Source organism: Misgurnus anguillicaudatus, chromosome 14 (genome assembly GCF_027580225.2).
Source record: "Misgurnus anguillicaudatus chromosome 14, ASM2758022v2, whole genome shotgun sequence".
Taxonomy (NCBI): Eukaryota; Metazoa; Chordata; class Actinopteri; order Cypriniformes; family Cobitidae; genus Misgurnus; species Misgurnus anguillicaudatus.
The window spans coordinates 12,656,116-12,677,448 of NC_073350.2; the positions used below are offsets into that span (position 1 = coordinate 12,656,116).

At 38.3% G+C, this 21,333-nt stretch overlaps 1 protein-coding gene across 3 annotated transcripts in view; it reads left to right on the forward strand.

The window, feature by feature from the left end:
- The window catches only part of acap3b (ArfGAP with coiled-coil, ankyrin repeat and PH domains 3b), an 84,228-nt gene that overhangs the window by 32,406 nt on the left and 30,489 nt on the right, over positions 1–21,333 (forward strand). For all 3 annotated transcript variants that reach the window (XM_073875899.1, XM_073875900.1, XM_073875901.1), the window contains exons 2-6: positions 4,152–4,209; positions 5,289–5,408; positions 8,328–8,381; positions 20,356–20,414; positions 20,521–20,704. In XM_073875899.1, coding sequence (XP_073732000.1) covers positions 4,152–4,209; positions 5,289–5,408; positions 8,328–8,381; positions 20,356–20,414; positions 20,521–20,704 — 475 coding nt within the window. The remainder of the gene's footprint in view (positions 1–4,151; positions 4,210–5,288; positions 5,409–8,327; positions 8,382–20,355; positions 20,415–20,520; positions 20,705–21,333) is intronic.

The window sequence follows — 21,333 nt, forward strand, 5'->3', positions numbered from 1 at the left end:
TGATGCACAATTCAACGGCCCGTCGTCAATTATTTCTTACACATACTTTTTTTTTCTACAAAAGTATACATGAATGTGTGTATTTACATAATAATTACACACACATATATTATGCAAACACGAACTTTTATTTTGCATGCAGTTAATCACGATTAATCAGCCCTAAATATAATATAAATATAAATAAATATACAAATGTATATACACGTAATTATTTCTTAAATATAAGAACATGCATGTGTGTGCATTTATATATCCAAAATTATTATACACAGTAAACACGCATATATGATGTAAACAAACTTTATTTCGCAAACGATTAATCGGGATTAATCGTTTTGCAGCCCTACTTAATCGATTTTGAAAATTGTTGTTAATGGATTTTGTTACCGATTGGTTGTTCCGTGCACATCACAGGGAGGGAGCATTTTAATACAACTCAATACTTGTCTTATTTATATTTTGGATATATGTAACCCTGTCTGTGAAAGTCTCAAAATCTTATTATGAGATTAGAAGCATAAAAAATTTAAATTTTAAGGTTTAAAATGTCAAAATTTAGGTCTGTTTTTAACAAAAATACTTAATATGTAGCTTTTGAACTTTTAAGGAACACTTTTAATCATAAATACTCTGAATAGTTGCCAAAAACTATTGTAGTATTTAGTAAGCACAATTTAAAATGTATCATTTAAATTAATTAATAATTGATAAGATCATTGACATATTATTTTGTTTTTATCTGATTATTCGATTGATTGTCCAATGGCCAATGCTAAAGCATTAAAATGTTGAGGAGGGGTGGTTGAACTCGAGATGAGAGGTGTATTTCAGTGGGTTTGTGTGTGTTGGTCTATGGGGTATTGATTGCTCATGACTTCATAACAATATGTCTTATTAGTAGCCCCTCATAAGCAGAGTGGAAGACCCCTACTGCGACCCAATTATAAAGGGTTGCCATGACAACTGACCTTTGTGTATTCTTTCATTTATTTAAAGTGTTTGGTCCTTGTGTGCGTTTTGGGCTAATGGTTGAGTGGTCTCAAGAGAGCAGGGGCGCATAAGGGCTGAAACTCTTCTGGAGTGATGGCATAAAGGATTTTAGGTTGACTGACCACTGAATTTAAGTTTTGCTCAGTCTGACAATATGTTTTGAAGCAAAAGGTTTGTAATCAGCTTATTTTTTGTTCAAGAAAATAAATAATCAGTTTTCCAATAAGAGCGTGCATATACATTCCTGGTCTTATTGTAAATGATTAATCAGAGCATGTGGTTTTTTTTTTACAAAAAAATAAAGATTTGTATTTGTAATCTTTTATGATTTCCCTCAGGATCATTTTTCATCAATTTCTCATGGATAAAATTAAGTCACACAATTCAGCATTGTATTAAAGCAGCTTTGCAGAGAATACAGAAAAAAGAAGTACAGGCAAATAAAAAAGGATTACAAAATACACATAAACTAGCAGTACCAACCATGAAAATAATCGGACCATTACATTTATGCTTTTAAACAATGCTGCGTTTCAAATATATTTAATCAGTACTAACTCTATTAAGTTCTCTAAGATAAAAATGAAGTGTAATTGCATTGTACTATCAAGCAAATACGCATATTACATTTTTCATAAAGTGTACAAAAGAGATGCTTACTGTGTAAAATAGTTGTGTCTAGGACTGTAGTGTTATATTGGTAGTGCTATTAAGAAAATAAACAAAAATTTTTACACATATGCTTTTTGCATGGACTCCTCTGAGCCCTTCCTGAGTTAGCTAATGTGATAAATGTAAGTAACAGAGCCTGCTGTGTGGGTGGATATAAATGCATGTCAAGGTTGGAGGGCCTGGTGAGAGACTTGCATGAAAACCTCAGACGTCTCGACATTGTTTTTTCTAATACGTACAAACTGCGGCAAGCTTTTAGCTGGAATCTAAACTGGATTAGGGAAAGCTTTTAGATGGTGTAAGATTGGATATAGGCTATGTCATCATGCATCTAAGAACTGATGCGGTTTCGGTGTACATTAGTTTCTAAAGTTCTAACCTATTTACAGAAATTCTCGCAATGCAGAGATGTTTTTATGATGCGGTGTATTTTTTTCATCATGTAACGGATTATGGTTTGCACTGCAGTTCAGTTAAAGTCACAATGAAATTGAAATTAATATTATAATATTTTATTATAACTTTATAATATTGTGGCATTTTACTAATTAATTAATGTGCCCACATAATCTTTAATCAAAAATCCTAATCTTCTCCCATCCTTGAAACAATCTCTCTTTACTTCTAATCACGGGATATGGCAGGTGGGCGGGGCCCGGAAACAGTTCGCAGGGTTTAGCAAATAGCAACATGACCCAACTCTCAACAAACCAATCAATTCTCGATGGACTAATTCAGAACAAGCCCTACATTTTTTTTCTTATTTTAGAAGCCATTTCACTCGGATATATGTCACGACAATTTACATGGTCACGTCGAGTAACATACAATAAACGTAAAACATCATACATAAAAAGAACATCAGTTGGAATCAACAATGACTGAAATCAAATGGAAAACAGCTTTATATAGACGGTTTCAGCAGTAACAACATAAACAAGCGGCTGTCGTGGTCCGCACGTAACTTCCAGTAAACTCTACTAAGAATAAATAACAAAAAAGTACTTTAAACTTAGTTTATTTATATAACAAGCAAAATAAACAACACATAGATTATCTAGGAAACCAAAACATTTGTTATTTTTGACGAGGCATTTGTTCAAGAGATCACTTTAGCAACTAGTCAGGCCAATAAAAAAACCAAACCAGAAGTAAAGTTCAGATCCAGACGTGTATCGCGTCAGCACACGTGCGTCTGATGAAACCGTCTATAAGATATCCTCAACAGAGCTTAATTGTGCGTTCACACCAGACGCGAATAAAGAGAATAAATTGCGCTATTTATGCGTAGGTGGATGCTTGAACAGTTTGAGTTAACTCGCTTCATTCGCGTGTAAAATGTGCGTCATTTGCACATGAACGTCAGACACGAATACACTCAATTTGCCATCTTGCTCAAATTAAGTAAAGAGTGTTTTTACAACTTACCAGATTGTCCGACCTCCTCACTCACTTTCTTCCAAGCAAAATCATTTTTATTCCTGTTTCTATAAAAGCACGGAGATGCGTCTTACAGCTCCATGTGTCCACTTACAGCGAAGTTGATTTTGTCCTCCATTGTTGTTTCGTATTTCTGCATCCACTCGCTATGTCGTGTAATTACGTCATTACTAGAGCAAGCTCCTGAGTAACACGAGTCAAACTCACAAAACGCTCAATTTGCGTTGTGTCATTTGCGCAAATCGTGTCATTCACGCCACCGGATGTCTATCGCATATTTGCATTGACTTAATATGTAAATCACTTGCGTTTAATGCTTTATTCGCGTCTGGTGTAAATGCACCATAACGCTGTGATTCGTAACTTTTGCCTCTCTGTCGCCATCTCTGTTTGATTTTAAATTGCAAGTTACTTTACATGGGTTGAAGTCAAATTTCTGCAAAATTGTATACTACAACTTAAATTATAAATCATTATTACAAGCTTGCCTTTGCAAATCGGTGTAAGGTTGCCTGAAAGTTTACAAACTGATTTTTACATCCTTGCTCAATGATTAAATATTGTAAACTTTTTTACCAAATAAAGTTACTGATTGCAGCTTTAAATGTGTGCTCGATATTTCCTTCGATATGAAAAATAAAGGTCTTTTATTTGTTGGGTTTTTCCAAACATCACTCTTTATAGTTTTAGCCTTTTTATAAAGACAGACCGGATGTAGCGGGGAGCGAGAATCAGGGCATGACCCAAGCCAGACTCGCTCCCTGCAAGCCAGCGGCTGTTGTACAGTATATGTCAGGGTGAATTATTACATTTCTGCACCACTACTTCAGCCAATCACTGCTTTTGTTGTTGCTTATACTGAAGTGTGGCTTGTTGTGTGACTTTTCTGTCAGACTTGCAAAAAATAGAACTGTAAAATTCTCATAGACTTCAGAATAATCATTCAGCAACCGCTAGATGCCACGCAAAGATAAAATAAGTAAATATCAGCTGTTAATAATTGTACCAAAACTCAATGGTAATAAATATTGTCTTTTTCCTTGCAGGGCGAACATTGATGAAGTCGAGACGGATGTTGTAGAAATCGAAGCCAAGCTTGATAAGGTACGTTCAGCATCCTCATGTAACCGTATACTGTGTGTCTCCTCCACATCATTTAACTGAGCTGTAGGTTTGAAGGCTTAGAAACACTATGAGTGCATTAGTGTATGGATGAAACAGCATTGTAAATGTGCGCTGAGCTAAATCCCAGCTCATATGCCATACAGGATTAAAGAAAAATGAGAGAGGAACTCATTTTGCATAGGATGTCAAGAACATTTGCATCACAGAGTTGCAGGCTTTGCTGCTTCACAGCGATTGCTCATTGAAATTAGATCTTTATTGGTCATTACTCATCGCTTTCTCATCATATAACCAAAGCTAAACTAATTCAGAAATGCATGAGTGTTGTTGGTCTCTCTCTCTCTCTCTCTCTCTCTCTCTCTCTCTCTCATGCATTCATGAGTGCACCACACGTGCTACATGTGGCTGGCTTTGCATTAGCTAATCATGTACATACTAATTTTCCATTAATTTCATTACAAAGATGGGATATTCAGGCTGGCATTTCTCAGCACAGATCACATTTAATGATCACATCCTATAATCATATACAGCAGCTTATTGACAGGGTGAAAAGCAGGAATAATTCTAGGGGCCTTAGGGGCTTACAGCAATTTAAGTAATATTGATGTAAAGGGCCCAGAGTAATGTACAACCAGCGGCCCAGAATTCATAGCTACAGCTTTGCATAATTGCTTTCCATGTGTTTTAGTAGATTTTATGTAGATTTATTTGATGTGTTGTACTCGACAGTGCAGTATTATATTAATATATGACCTCAGATCTAATGGCGGCCAGTGACTTCTTTTTCGAGAAAGCTCGTCACAACATGTATGTAGCCCGTAGTGTGTGGCTCGTCATTTCAAAATATGTGTTCGCTGAGTCATGTAAACTTATGTGCATCACATGCGATGTCAAAATACGAGCCTGCTGCACATGCGGCTAAAGGGTTTAAGATAAAAGAGACGCGTTTGCCAGATACTCGTTTAATCTCATGTGTAAGTTACTATCTTGTGAGTATTTTGTGGGTAAACTTCTGTTCTGTATTCTGTTGTGTTGTCCTCTCTTCATTGCATTAGTTGGTGAAGCTATGCAGCGGCATGATCGAAGCGGGCCGCGCTTATGCCCACGCCAACAAGCTCTTTGTCAATGGGATACGAGACCTGTCGCACCACTGCAAGAAAGAGGAGATGATCTCGGTAGGTTTCCCAGACAGGATCCAAAAATACACATGTGTGACCCTGGACTACAAAACTTAAAGGAATAGTCTACTCATTTTCAATATTAAAATATGGTATTACCTTAACTAAGAATTGTTGATACATCCCTCTATCATCTGTGTGCGTGCACATAAGCGCTGGAGCGCGCCGCGACACTTCGATAGCATTTAGCTTAGCCTCATTCATTCAATGGTACCATTTAGAGATAAAGTTAGAAGTGACCAAACACATCAACGTTTTTCCTATTTAAGACGAGTAGTTGTACGAGCAAGTTTGGCGGCACAAAACAAAACGCAGCACCCTTCCAAGCGGATTCAAAAGAGGAACTACACCCCATGGCGCAATAGCACTTTTGGGAGCACTTCGACTCGCCTGAAAAGTCCGCTCCCCTTCTCACTCTCATAATGGGAGAGGGAGGGTGTTACTGCGCCGAGTCGAAGTACTCTTCTTAAATATGAAAAACGTTGATGTGTTTGGTCACTTCTAACTTTATCTCTAAATGGTACCATTGAATGAATGGGGCTAAGCTAAATGCTATCTAAGCGTCGCAGCGCGCTCCAGTGCTTACGTGCACGCACACAGATGATAGAGGGATGTATCAACAATTCTTAGTTAAGGTAATAACATATTTTAATATTGAAAATGAGTAGACTATTCCTTTAAGTCTTAAGTCGCACGGGTGTATTTGTAGCAATAGTCAACAATACATTGTATGGGTCAAAATGATACATTTATCTTTTACGGTAAAAATCATTAGGATATTAAAGGATTAGTCCATTTTCTTTAAAAAAAATCCAGATAATTTACTCACCACCATTTCATTTTCATTTTAATGGACCCCAACACTTAACAGTTTTAATGCACTTTAAAATAGCAGTTTCAAAGGACTCAAACGAGGCATAAGGGTCTTATCTAGCGAAACGATTGTCATTTTTGGCAAGACAAATAAAAAATATGCCCTTTTAAAACACAACTTCTCGTCTTCCTCCGGTCCTGTGACGCGCCAGTGCGACCTCACGTAATACGTAATCACGTCAAGAGGTCACGGATGACGTATCGAAACTAAGCCCCAGTGTTTACAAGTGTGAAGAAAGGGGACCGTCCGACGTTGTTGTATGTGGAATGATACTAATTAATGTCTTTGTGTCAGTTTATTGGTTAAAATGATTCGCAAATATGTAACACGTGACCTTTCCACGGCATTGCGCAATTACGTGAGGTCGCACTGGCTCGTCACACAGCTGGAGGAAGACAAGAATTTGTGGTTTAAAAGTGCATTTTTTTATTTTTCTTGCCAAAAATGACAATCGTTTCGCTAGATAAGACTCTTATGCCTTCTTTGGGATCTTTTAGAGTCCTTTAAAACTGCCATTTTAAACTGCATTAAAACTGTTAAGTGTTGGGTCAGTTTAAAGAAACACACCCAGATTTTGGGAATTTAGCTTATTCACCGTATCCCCCAGAGTTAGATAAGTCCAGACATACCTTTCTCATCTCCGTGCGTGCTGTAACTCTGTCTGACACAGCCCCCGCTAGCTTAGCTAAGCACAATGTCTGGAAGTCAATGGCTCCAGCTAGCAAACTGCTCCCAATAAGTGACAAAATAACGCGAACATTTTCCTATTTATGTGTTGTGATTTGTATAGTCACACCGTGTACAAATAACAAGGTCATATGAGACACAGCGATCTTTTAACAGTAACTATATTCTCAGAAGACGAAGCACTGCTACTGACGTAAAAACCAGGTCGAGTTCGAAATAAAATAAAATGGCGGCCAAGGAAGCGACTGGAGCACAAATTTAGTGTAAATAAATGTATATTTTCACTTTTTACACATTTTAATTGCATTTCTAGCGAGAAATTAGTATTATAGTTTTCAAATATGTTAGTTATCACAAAGGCGTTCTCTGTTTATATTTCAAACACGCTGCCTTTGAAGCGTGTCCGAAAGTCTTTCTCTGAACTGCCTTCATGCCTCCAAAGTCATTTCCTCATGAGGCAGCGAGGCAACAAGTCACTGCCTTGAGTTTTCGGACGCAGCCAGTGTCATGAACAAATGCGGAACTATGCGTTAGCGCCTGTCGGGCTACGTGCTTGCCATATGGACTATGGATTACTCTTTACCGTCTGCCGCTGGTTGTGTCAGTTACGGGCCAACCAAACGACCCAAGAAGAGTTTGGAACAAAACGAGGGAGGATCAATTTGGTGTTGCATTATCTGGATAGAGAGAGCTTCGCGATAACATTTAACTAGACAGAGATTCTGATCCTGCTTGTGTTTTACGCGATGGGTGAGTTGTTTTAATTCGTAACCCTTCAAAAAACTTATGCTATTATATTGATCACAACGTTAGTGTGTAGACCGTAATCAGCACGTCTTCCCGCGGACGATATGCACATCAAGAGGTATTGTACAGCAATATAAATGGTCATTTTAAGACACTTCACAATAAGATTTGTACTGTCAATACATTATGTAAAAAATCATTGTAGATTGTAAGTTGAAAACTTAATTCTATGCTGTTAACCATCGAATTTTGACTAATACTGTAACATCTATGACTAACAATTTCGTTTTGAACATCACATATAAACTATAAAGCGTTATCAAACGCAACATTTATAAAGACTTGATTACCTTATCCCTCAACATAATTTCTCGTTCGCATCTAATTGATGGCCATCAGCAAAGACTTCAAATCCCATAATTCCACGCTGCTTCAGAGCGTCATTAAACAACGTCATTGTTATTGATTTGATCTGGCGCCATCTAGCGGTGCAGATAGTACAAATTGCATCTTTAATTGCTTTTTAAAAATCTGCATTTAATTCATTGAATGGGTCAAAGCCACATGAACTGCTCTTTATATCTCTGACAATTTACTTTTTATTTCAGGAATGTCTTGAGAAGTGTGGAGAGAGCCTTCAAGAAATAGTCAACTATCACATGGTAAGACCGATCTCCCCCAGCTGCCACTGCATGCTCGCATATGTCCAATAAAAAAAAAACACACGTTTCCCAGTCAAAGCTCATAGCGATTCATCATATGCTGCCATAATCTGGCAGGGCCGTGGTTTTCTCATGGGTGCTTTTAGTATGAAAGCATATTACGTGTGCTGTGGGGCAAAACTCGACCTTGAGAATGTGAATCCCTTTACATGGGGTGTTTCCCATCACATGTGGTTGATTTTTTCCACATGGCACCCAAAAGACATCTGCAGAGTCATGAAAGGCCTGGTCTCCATCAGGTCCATGCACATGTTAGTATTAGTTATACTCTGCTTTTTAGCAAGAATATCAACAGGAAACGTTAGGTGTGCCTTGAACGGTTGAGGTCATGTTTCACACAATTCGACTTACCTCTAGCATACGTGTAAGCTATGACCAGTAAGCTATTATTCTGAAGGTTTGAACATTAGAGTTATTCTTTAAAGGTATGGTTTACCCAAAAACGTCTATGAGGTTCTTCTGCAGAAGACAAAAGAAGATATTTTGGCTGTTCAAAGATGCGTTTTGGTCGATCGGATCACAAGTGGACAAGACATTCCCATTCACACCTGGTCTCTTTTGTCCACTTTCGACCACTTCTGTCCTGATCTAGGGGATGGTTTATGGGCGAGTCCTTAAAACACGAGCGGGAGAAATTTTGCGGGTTTAAATTAATGCACACTAATATTACATCAGAGTCCGCTGCTTGTGTTGTTAATAAACAAGCTGCACAACGTTTTGTACATTTATATTTAAGAGGTTTCTCTGATATTTCAGAGCAATTGATGATAAAAGCTTGCACATCTTTCACACGCTCGCAAAGGAAAGAAAAATGAAAGAGTTGGAGAGCAGCCACTTTATTTTTATCAATGAAAGCCTAAAGACCGCGCCAAACAACATGGGTTCGAGCTAGAAGTTAGGACCGGTCTAGGCGATCTTTTGTGGCTGTTCAACACATTTGACCACATGAGCGTCTACACCACAAAATCAATCCGGTCGAATGCGTTTTTGACTACCTCCCTTTTGGAGCCAGCCTCTAGCGGCCAGTCGATGAATTGCAGTTTAAGTCACTTCCATATTGGCTTCATCAGAGAGATCGGAAGGTTGCCCCTCGCTTTTAACACACTCTGTATTTAGCGTTGTCCGCTTGTAATCCAATCGACAAAAACGCATCTTCTGGTGTAAACAAGGCAATCAATTATGACCTTCATTGACCTCCATTGTACTGTACAAAATCACTGCAATATTACTTAAATCTTCTTTATGTTTCACAGAAGAGTTTCATAAAAGTTGTAAACGACATGAGGGTGAATAAATGTTAACAGATATTTTATTTTTAGGTGAACTGTCCATTTAAAAATGAAACATTTGGGCCCTGTGGACTTTTTAACTATTCACACTATTTACTGTTTTAATTGTTAAAAATGTAAAAAACAAAACAAGCGATCAATATACATGCATATGTATGGTTTATTTTCAACAAAATACCACAAATCTGTTAACTTTATTACAAATCAACCCCTGGAATTTAAATTCGTCGTTTACAAAGTCTGAGTAAAGTCAACTCATAGAATCTAACCTAATCACATTATAAATGTTAGAAATGTATTGCTGAAACATGTTACAAAGACTGTGAACTATGTAGTACTGAATTCAGTTTTTTTTTATTTGGGCGGTGCTAAAATGGTGGATCGATGATGCACTGGAGCCACCGAGCATGGCCCCGCCCCAACACAATTTAGGTTGTAGCTGTATAGAGGGTATGCACGTGACGTCACCTTCAGCAAAAGTGACTGCGGTTACGCCCACTGATTGACAAAAAGACAGAGCGGCAGAATTTGTGTACAGTGTGAAATCAGCGAAAACACGGTGAAAATGCGTCTAAATGGGAAAAGGCTGTTGTGCGACAGATTTAACAAAAATTTGGAGCTATCAGACTGCCAAAAAAGCACAGAAATGAGAAGTAATTTGGATCATCCATGCCAACGTCCATTAACCACAAGTAGGTTAAGAAGTTGCTAGAGTCACTATCGAGTCCAACTTAATTAAATTTTTGCTGATAGTTTTCAGTTATGCTGACATTTTCGCGGCCGCTGCTAGAATGGCTAGCCATTTTGGCTGAGCGACAGCATTAGCATAGCGTGAAAACCATGTCTAAAATGGGAAAAGCAGTTGTGTGATCGACTGTGCTAACAGATTCAACAACAATTTGGAGCGGTATAGAGGGGTTGCAAGTTTACAAACATTACAGGGTGAGCGCGCATCCAGGGGGCAGAAAGCCAGATTGGTGAGCTTATCCGCTACTGCAGCAACCTGAATTATTGAAGCGTACTTTATTGTTTGTATATAAATAAGACTTTATTTTGGTTGGATCTGTTTTTCTGTCTTTATTTTTGCAGTGTTACTGTGATACATGTATGAATTATAATGTTATAATTTTAATGCTAGTAACGTAATAGTCGCATCTACTGGTATGTTAACATCAGGCACCCAGCACTGACTCTGTTGGTACTATTTTCCACGCAACAATCCCTTGGCATTTTGACTTACAGACACCGCTACTAGCATACAACACAATGCACTTCTCTTCTTTCTGCCTCTCGGTTGCGCGCGCAACCAGTTAGTGACGTCGCCGTGCAACCCGTCTATTATCCAGACTGCAAAAAACACTTAAAGGAGAAGTAAATCAGTAGCAGTAGCCATATGTCAGGTATGTTAAATTTTGAGATTTGAGATAAAAAATCCTATAAAAATACACCAATGAATACTCTTATTCTGTGTAATTGCAAAGTTTTGTCAGTGAGCCTTCATTAAAAAACATCCATTATGATGAACCTTGTGTTCTACAAAGGTGGGATGGTTTAATAGTGTTAGGCAAAACAAACATATATGTCATTAAAAGCAATGTCTGGCCATATGCCAATGTCCACAGATTACTGGTTGTTTGGCAGGTTGTTAGGGTCACTGTTACAGCCAACTAAATTCAATTTAAGATGATAATAGTCAGTTTTACTGCCGTTTCTCGCAGCATCCGCTATGAAAACCAGCCATTTTGCTGAATGTTTTGCCACTCAACAGGACACCTCTGACATAGTCACATGGAAAAGTGACATCAATGCATACCCTCTATTTGAAAGATGAGATTGCAGCTTGCCCACAAGTGGGCATGGTTTTAGTGCAGAAAACGGACACGCCCCCAGTGTTTAAAGGGGACATATCATAAAAATCTGACTTTTTCCACGTTTAAGAGCTATAATTGGGTCCCCAGTGCTTCTATCAACCTAGAAAATGTGAATAAGAACAACCCAGTAACTTAGTTTTAGTAAACCATTCTCTGCAAGCATGTGAAAAAATAGGGCACTGAAATTTGGCTCCCTTTGTGATGTCAGAAGGGGATAATCCCACCCCTTAATCTGCACTATCCAACCACACCACTGCCATTTAGTGCAGAGATCAACTCATTTGCATTTAAAATGACACACCCAAAGTGGCAATTTTAACATGCTATAATAACTTATCTATACGGTATGTTGAGCTATAACTTCACATATGTACTCTGTGGACACCAAAGATTTATTTGACCTCTTTAAAAAAAGTCTTATGAAATGTCTCCTTTAAGAGCAGAGAATCTTGACCGTTTTTCCATGATTTTGAATACTTATCTGTTTTGTAATCATTCAAATTTGGCTGGGTGGTTAATGTCACATTTTTCTGTGGTGTCACAAACCGAGAACACACAGACTTTAAAGAAACACCCATGTTTTCATGTGCAACAGAGTACGTCATTACGCAGGGTAATAGTCACCTTCTGAATGCATGTAGACTTGGGTGTTGTCCTGTTCTAGAGGACTTGTAATTGAAAACAGAGAAAGTGAGAATGAGAGCGAGGCTAAACAAAGTGACGGTAAAGGAGTAAAGCTGTTGTTTCCACACCCACCTTCACTTTTAAAGACAGAGGAAATACCAGGGCTGTGGTATTAAAGACTTGTGGCTTATTAATTGTCTGCTTATAGATGACTGATCTCCTGCTTGTAAGATTAGCAGCGGTTTAACAGGATGCTTCGTTTTAATGGATAATTATAGTACGTTTTGTGAGACAAGTGTGTGGTAAACACGACATTCCTGACTTTTATTGGGAAAAAAACGTATCTGGGTCAAACCTTGTAAACATAATTTGGTGAAACATTTGGGGTGTGTATTAACAGTTGCCATTATATTGCATATTTTTGTTATGAAGCCACCAAAATATTGTGAAAGAAAATTATAGTGAGTCACTGCATTTTTGTGACAGGTGGATTCTGTTGGGACTTGTCTTATTTGTCATGCCATAACAATCTCTGCCGTTTGGATCATATACAAAAGAAAAGCAGCTAAATAATTGCTTTGTCATAGGTGACAAAATATTCATAAACCACCTGTAAAGTGAGGTTAACCTTGCATTTATTGTTTTATTTGGCACAGGATTACTGGTGGACTTTTGGAGATCATTTAGGTTAATAGCAGCCGGAGCAGGTGTCCCTCTGCCTCTGTGCATCACTTTAATTCACTCCTCTTGTCCTCGTGATTTTTTCTGGGTCAAACCAGTTAACCTGCCACGCTATAAATCTGTGGCCTGGGCGTTTACTGTGGATGTAATCCCTCTACCTCATAAATCCAGGATGGCCATCGCTGCCAATTCCCTTGCTGCTGTGAATCACTGCCTGTGTGCCATTTGAGAATTGTAGCAGTGTCTGCCAGGTGTTAAACTTGATGCAATTTCCAATTTATTCAGATGTTTTAAAATCAGATTTGTGATTTAATTGTGCCAACATTCATTTGAAATGACAGAAAAAACTGTATTTGAGCAACAATATCAGTTTTACAGAGAGAACAGAAATTAAAGTTGCTAGGATTTAGGAAGAGAAGAATGGAAAACAGAAAACGTGAAAAATGCAAGCTGGATTCAAACTTGTTCAATTCAATTTTATTTATATAGCGCTTTTCACATTTGTTAATTGTTTTAAAGCAGCTTTACATGAGTAGATGTAGAGGAAAACACAGAATGATCAATAGATAATATAAGAAGTAGAATACAGCGGCTAAGAATAAACCATACAAGCGAGCGTAGTAATAATGTAACGTATACAGTAAAGTGCTAAATTAAGCCAATGTTGGCTGACCCTCCCGGGGATGAAAAAACCCTAGGAGAAAAACCCTGTGGGAAAACTCCTAGGAGGACAAAAACCCTTGGGAGAGATTAATATATATATATATGTATATGTATATGTATATATGTATATATGTATATATGTATATGTATATATGTATATGTATATATATGTATATGTATATGTATATGTATATATATATATATATATATATGTATATGTATATATATGTATATGTATATATATATGTATATACATATGTATATATATGTATATACATATGTATATATATGTATATACATATGTATATATATGTATATACATATGTATATATATGCATAGACATATGTATATATATGCATAGACATATGTATATATATATGTATATACATATGTATATATATATATATAAACACGGTAGGGATAGGAAGCAGGTAAGTGGATTAAACTGGTTCAGCCGGTGGTCGTTGGTCGCGTATCGGCTGGGCATCACGTTGAAGGACAGCCAGTAGATCAGTGGTGTGATGACCTTCACAGCAGCAGGAACTGGGTCTGTTTGTCTCATTGTCCTCGGGGTTGAAGACGAGACAAGAATTTTATTAGCGTAGATGCCGTTCGCATATAATGCAAGTGTCATACAGTATTGTGGTTTAAAATCCGCTCGGTTCCAGACAGGCTACCTATTGCGGCATAAGTATATTACTCAGATGAATTATGTGAATGTGTCACCCACAAGAGCACCATAGCTCAATAAAAGCATATTAAACCACTAGGCCGTGGCTTCGATAAATCATATAGTACCAGTTAGGGCCGCACGATATTGAAAGGGAAATGTGATGAACGATAACTTTCACAATTATACGGAATTTTTGTAAAATCAATTTAAAATATTAATATATGTTTGACCAATAATAATCTAACATTACAAACACACGTTTAAATAATTTTGTGAAGTGGCCATGTTTTCCTTGCGGTTTTAGACAGAAAACGTGAAATGCCCCTCAGGCACATCTGCAATATTTCACTAATTGCAATATATTGAGCAACCCTGTTGAAGATTCCTTTAGGGTGAAGTAAGATTCTTTAGTGCACCTGTTTCTAGTGTGCCTACAATTGTTAGTAAGATGTATAGTAATTATGCTAATTGAATTAACAGTGTGCACATTTTTAGATCAGGCTATCCATCATTTACAGCTTATTGAGTCGTTTGGTTAGGACCAGGGAGTCATCATTTTAACAAACATGCCAAAGTGACACCATTCTAGTTCCCCTCAGAGTGTAATTACTGATCTGTTTGGCACATTTGTTCCCTGTTTGACAAGGAACAGAGGAACTAAAAGACCACAGAAAGAGAAATAATGAGAGAAGGTGATGCAGTTTCCACAGATATGATAAAAAATGCTTCAGGGTTGTTGTGAAACCTGCAGAGACTGGCTGGAGTGTACCACAGCAATAATAAAGTAAAGTATTCAAAGTAACCCGTTTAAATTGTACATTGATGTTGAGAACATTGACAATCCGATTTGCTTGTTCATTGAGACTGAGCTCATATATTATTTATCATCTTAGTAATGCGCTAGAAGCTTAAAGGATTAGTCAATTTTCTTAAAAAAAATCCAAATAATTTACTCACCACCATGTCATCCAAAATGCTGATGTCTTTCCTTGTTCAGTCGAGAAGAAACTATGTTCCTTGAAGAAAACATTCCTGGACTTTTCTCATTTTAATGGACTTTAATGGACTTCAATACTTAACAGTTTTAATGCAGTCTAAAATTGCAGTTTCAAAAGACTCTAAACGATCCGAAACAAGGCATAAGGGTCCTATCTAGTGAAACGATTGTCATTTTAGACAAGAAAAATAAAAAATATGCACTTTTAAACCACAACTTCTCGTCTTCCTCCGGTCCTGTGATGCGCCAGCACGACCTAATACGTCATCACGTCAAAAGGTCACGGATGACGTATGCGAAACTACGCCCCAGTGTGGAGAAAGAGGACCGTTTCAATGCTGTTGTATGTCGAATTATACTAATTAATGTCTTTGTGTCGGTTTATTGTTTAAAATGGTCCGCAAATGTGCGTTTCATATATGTAACACGTGACCTTTCTACGGCATTATGCAATTACGTGAGGTCACACTGGCGCGTCACACAGCTGGAGGAAGACGAGAAGTTGTGGTTTAAAAGTGCATATTTTTTATGTTTCTTGCCGAAAATGACAATCGTTTCGCTAGATAAGACCCTTATGCCACGTTTGAAGTCGTTTATAGTCCTTTAAAACTCTGTTACAGTAAGTGTTGAGTTAAGTGTTAAGTGTTGGGCTCTATTAAAGTCCATTTAAAATGAGAAAATCCTGGAATGTTTTCCTTAAAAAAAACATCATTTCTTCTGACTAAACAAAGAAAGACATCAACATTTTGGATGACATGATGTTGAGTAAATTATCTTGATTTTTTTTAATAAAATTGACTAATCCTTTAACAACATTTGTCCAAAAGAATAATTATGATTCAGGGTCACAATTGAGGAGCTCAGATGCAAAAGCCGCTAAACAGCACCTCCGTCAAAAATGAGATGATGATATACCGAATGGTCTAGTCACGTATTATACGTTCATCAAATACTTTCACTTTAAATCCGCTTAATCACGGCCTCAGACCATTCATAAATACTGATTTGTCATTGCAATTTACTATTATTTATCTTGACAAGAGATTGTTAAGTTGTTATAACTTATAAATTATAGTTGACATAAGTCAAGTTCATTTTAAGTTGTAGCAACTCATCTCTTGTCAAAATAAATAATAGTAAGTTGAAATGCAGTGGCAACCGGTGACTTCAAAATATGCGTTTGGTGCGTCATGTGCCACTCAAGTTCACAAAAACCTCGCAAGACACTTACATTACACTAAACTCTGATTATGCATGAGATGAAACGAGTATCTGGCAAACATGAAGGTCTCTTTTATCATAAACCTCTTTGAAGCGTCTGCAGCAGACACGTATTTTGACATGCACATAGGTTCACATGATGCACCGAACACATATTTTGACATGACGAGCCACACACACATGACGGGCTAAATACATGTTTTGACAAGCTTCGCATTGTGCGCCGTCGAAAAAGAAGTCACCAGCTGAAATGACTTATAAATCTGAGTTGATTAAACCAAAAAATTAAGGCAGAAAAGATTTTTTTTAGTGTTGCATTTCAAAAATCTTGAACTTGCCTCCATTGCATTACATAATATGCCAATTTCCTTAAAAAAGCTAATATTCTTTATTGTTTCAAGATTTTCATTTCTCTTTGACCACAACAAGGGGCCGCGTCTGGAAAGCAGTTGACTTGATTTCCACTTGAAAGCAACACGCATCACTTTGACCGTTACCGATCTCGCTCTTTTCATGCAACGTCCTTGCATGCTTTCTGCAACACGTTTTTCAAATTAAACTCATTTGAGTATACAGTTCGTCAATGGCCCAGCCGTTTGGCAGCAGGGCTCTGTAAAGTGGTCTCGTATGTGCGTCCTTTTAACACAGGAAGTCCAAAGCTGAGCAGGCAGTACGGAGTCGCGTGCAGCTTGGAGCCAAGAGCTGTTCATGCCTGCAGATTTGTGTCACTTCAAAGGAAGGTCACCGTTTTGGAGTTTAAAGATGAGCAATACTAAATATTTTCATGAGAAATTTAAACTTATCTAAAAGAAGCACTATGTAGACTATTACATAACCGGATTGTAATTATTTGACTTTTAAACAGAACAAGCAAACCCATCTTCATTCCCTCTTCCTCCTGTCCAATCTCTTTTCTCTTTGTTTCACCGCTGAAGATCTGTTTGGCCTGTACGCTTGTGATGCCTCACTGGCTCATGAGCTCTTTGTAGCGCCTGGCGCTACATGAAAGGTCCGTGCTTTCCGAAGAGAACGAGCACACATGTACGGCCGGGCTGCAGGCCACAATTAAACCTTCTCACGCGCTCTCACTCACCCAAACAAAACAAGCTTATTCAAATCGTTTCCCTTTTTCTCTCTCTCTGTCCACAGCTGCTCATGTTCTCATGACTCTTCTTGCTAAAGCTTTTTTCTTCCTAGAACTTGAGGTGACACCATAGCTGTGTCCGAAATGTAATGTATGTAGAAATGCACCGACTGATTTACGATTTTTCTGTAGGTGTGACCTGCCGATACCGGAGACAGCATATAGGCTACAAACAAAAATCCACTTTTCTTTATATTGCACTTTCACCTAGACTGCATTCGATTTCATGATCTTATTTCATTTGAACAGATCTCAAAATAAAGTGTCTCAAAATCGGTCAGGCTCACTGACATTATGTTAGATGTCCAAATATCAGTTGGAGAGCTGTGGTTAGAATATAGACTGTAAAAAATGTGGACGTATTGTCCGTGAAATCACCCATAGGTTTGTGAAGAGCTTTTTTGAAGCCAATAGTGGGCGGAGCCTGTCGTTGCCATCAATCGCGGATAATCGAAAATGGGTAAAGAGGCGCGACGTGGGTGAAGCTGAAGTGACTGGTTGCTGAGACTACACCCGCCTAGCTCGACGGCCCGTCACTCAAGTGGCCACGCCCTTAATTATGCAGAACACACGCTGTAGCTTGTCACGTGAAACGAAACGATACCCAATCACAAAACGAACAGATGAAAGATAAACCAAAAGAACTACATGGTGCAGCATGCGCAATCCAAAATGAGATGGACATCAGAGATGTAAAAAAGCTCTCCATTGTATTTATGCCCGTTGATGCCATGTTTGTTTACTGTGTGAAGTCATGTTTGGACGCAAAAAACATATTGAGATTTTCGCGAGATTTCCTGTGTTCGCAGCTGAGACTCGCATTTAAAAAAAATATTTTGGTGTGTACCCGGCTTACGCCCCATTCAGACAGCCAGCAACCAGCAGTAGCAGAGTGACGCGATCTCATTCATTTCAACGGGCGACTTCTGGGGGCATGAGTGAAAGTGACTGTTGGCGACCATATGGGCGTGTCCAGCGCTGCGAGAAAGTTAAGAAAAGTTTAACTTTATGCAAATGTCAAGCAAATTTCCGGAGCGACTACCAATGAGAACAAAGCAGTAGTGGAGTTTAGGTCATCCTTCTGTCGTCAGTTACTGGCGTGTATGGTACTCATTTGTTTATGACAGGCAGATTTAGAAACGCCTCATTGAAAGAGACGGGCGATGCACAGCGATAACGTCGCTGGATGTCTGAATGCGGCTTTAAGCCACCTTTCCACGGCACACGACACGACCAACGTTGGCCGATAAACCGGAAGTCATTCATTCCCTGTGGAGAGTCACAAAGGGGCTGCGTGAGGTGCTGACCGTCTGCGGATACGTAATTTTTGGACCCTTTTTGACACTTGGATGCATTAAAAAAATGTAACTTGTGCGACTACACCACATGCGATACGCTGAACGGAAGTGATACATTTCAATGTATTACAATCAAATCACTATGCAAGGTGAAAATTAGCTAATCAGTAATACATTAATAATTTATTACTGTATGCATACGTTATTATTTAAATCTTGTCTCCATATGTTCTCTCTTTGTCATATATGCATAGCTGTTTATTGTTTCATTCATTTGCATTCATCAATTTATTTATTCCACCATGGTAAATATTAAAATGAAGCCTCTTGCACTAAAATGAGCTTCTCTTGCATGTTACGATTAAACTGAAACTTCATTACAAATGCCACTAGGGGGCGAACTCCAACAATCGTTTCCGAATGTCGTGTGCAGTGGAAAGGTTGAAAGGACTCCAGACGATCATGCGTAAAATCAGCTAATTCTGGTCTTAGGCCAGTTGATCGGTGCGATGTACGTCTACATTTTATCAGTACTCATCTCTAGTACTAGTAACTACTAGAGCATTGTGATAGCAGCACATACTGATCAAATGTATACTGACCTTGTAATGCATTGTAAGTGACTTGGGATTAAAGTGGCTGCCAAATGCATAAATGTAGAAATGATTAAAGGCATTGTTCAAATCCCTGATTCTAAGATTGAACAATACTAAAATGGATGCTTGTCTTAGCAAACACAGTTATTATAGTAATGAGGATATTTGGGGTGGGTGGATAGAAATAGCTGATTCTAGTCTAGACTAACGGACGTGAAATGTAAAGCCTGTGACTTACAGTAATGCTGATGTCTAGGCATGTCTGTCTGCTCCTTTCCTCTCTCTAACATGATTTACTGTACTTTAAAATATATTGCTCAAATGTTTCATGCAACATACGCCATCACAACCCTGAAGCATCGATGATAACATAAAGCTCCTCCTCTTGTCCTCCTGCTGATCCACTGTGACGCTAACATCCCTTCATTCTTACTGTATAAACTTGCATGAGGTTTTCTTGTAAAACCCCCAGGGTGTCATTCACCGAGCATGTGCAGATTGTAATCTGCCCTATGTATGACTGTACTGTATGTGCTTGTCGTGATCCAGAATCTTGCGCTCTGACTCCCAGCATCCTTCTGTCTGATGTACACGTGACCGGTTTGACCTTTAACCTGTAGCCGGACACTGTGACCGTCCCTCACCAGTTTTGAATGCGAGATCATGGGTGTTGCAGACTTTTGGGTTTGCAGACCTGCACCTGCCCTGCCATCTGCTGGATATATAAGAGAAATGTAACCGGTTTGGTCAGGTCCTGATCACACTGTTGAGACTTATTTCTGCGATAACAACCAGCTGCCTATATTTTATTATCCCTTACGTAACATTAAACACCATCTATTTCTGTGTCTTACAGATCTTGTTTGATCAGGCCCAAAGGTCCGTAAAGCAACAGTTGCACAATTTCGTAAAGGAGTAAGTCATTTCCACTTCTTCCTGTGCTTGTTTTTCTCTTTCTATTACATAATTTTCCTCCTCTCAACAAATTGCTCATCTTACCTTGAAATGACACTCTGCGCAGGGATGTTCGAAAATTCAAAGAGACGAAGAAGCAGTTTGATAAGGTGCGTGAGGATATGGAGATCGCCCAGGTGAAGAACGCACAGGCGCCACGAAACAAACCGCACGAGGTGGAGGAAGCCACGAGTGCCCTGATCTCCACCCGGAAATGCTTCAGACACCTCGCCCTTGACTATGTTTTACAGGTAGAATAAAGCACAATTTAATCTCCTTGGCCACAAGCATTTAATTTTCATTGTTTGGTGAATATTAGCAGTGCCTGTATCTGGGCGGTCTTAGACTCTAAAGCGGCCATCGAGCTCTACAAGCTTGTCTTTGAAAGCTGTAATTTTTTAAAGAGTATTATGTTTTGAGTTTAGTGTATTTAGTGTTTGCTATATGAAGTGTATTAAAGGAAAACACCACCATTTTTTTTATATTTTACTATGTTCTTACCTCAACGTAGACGAATTAATACATACCTATCTTTTTTCCTTGCGTGCACTTAATCTTTGTACAGCGCGTCGTGAATGTGTTAGCATTTAGCCTAGCCCCATTCATTCCTTAGGATCCAAACTTTTTTTATCAGCTTAAAAGATCGCCACGTTTTATTTTGTGCCACCATACCTACTCGTGTAACTACTCATGTAACAGTCTTTAAATAGTAAAAACATTTGGTGGCCTCTAAATTCATCCCTGTCTGGATCCCAAGAAATGAACGGGGCCAGGCCAAATGCCAACACACTCACAACACGCTGCACAAAGATTAAGTGCACACATTGAAAAAAGATAGGTATTTATTATTTTGTCTACGTTGAGGTAAAAACATAGTAAA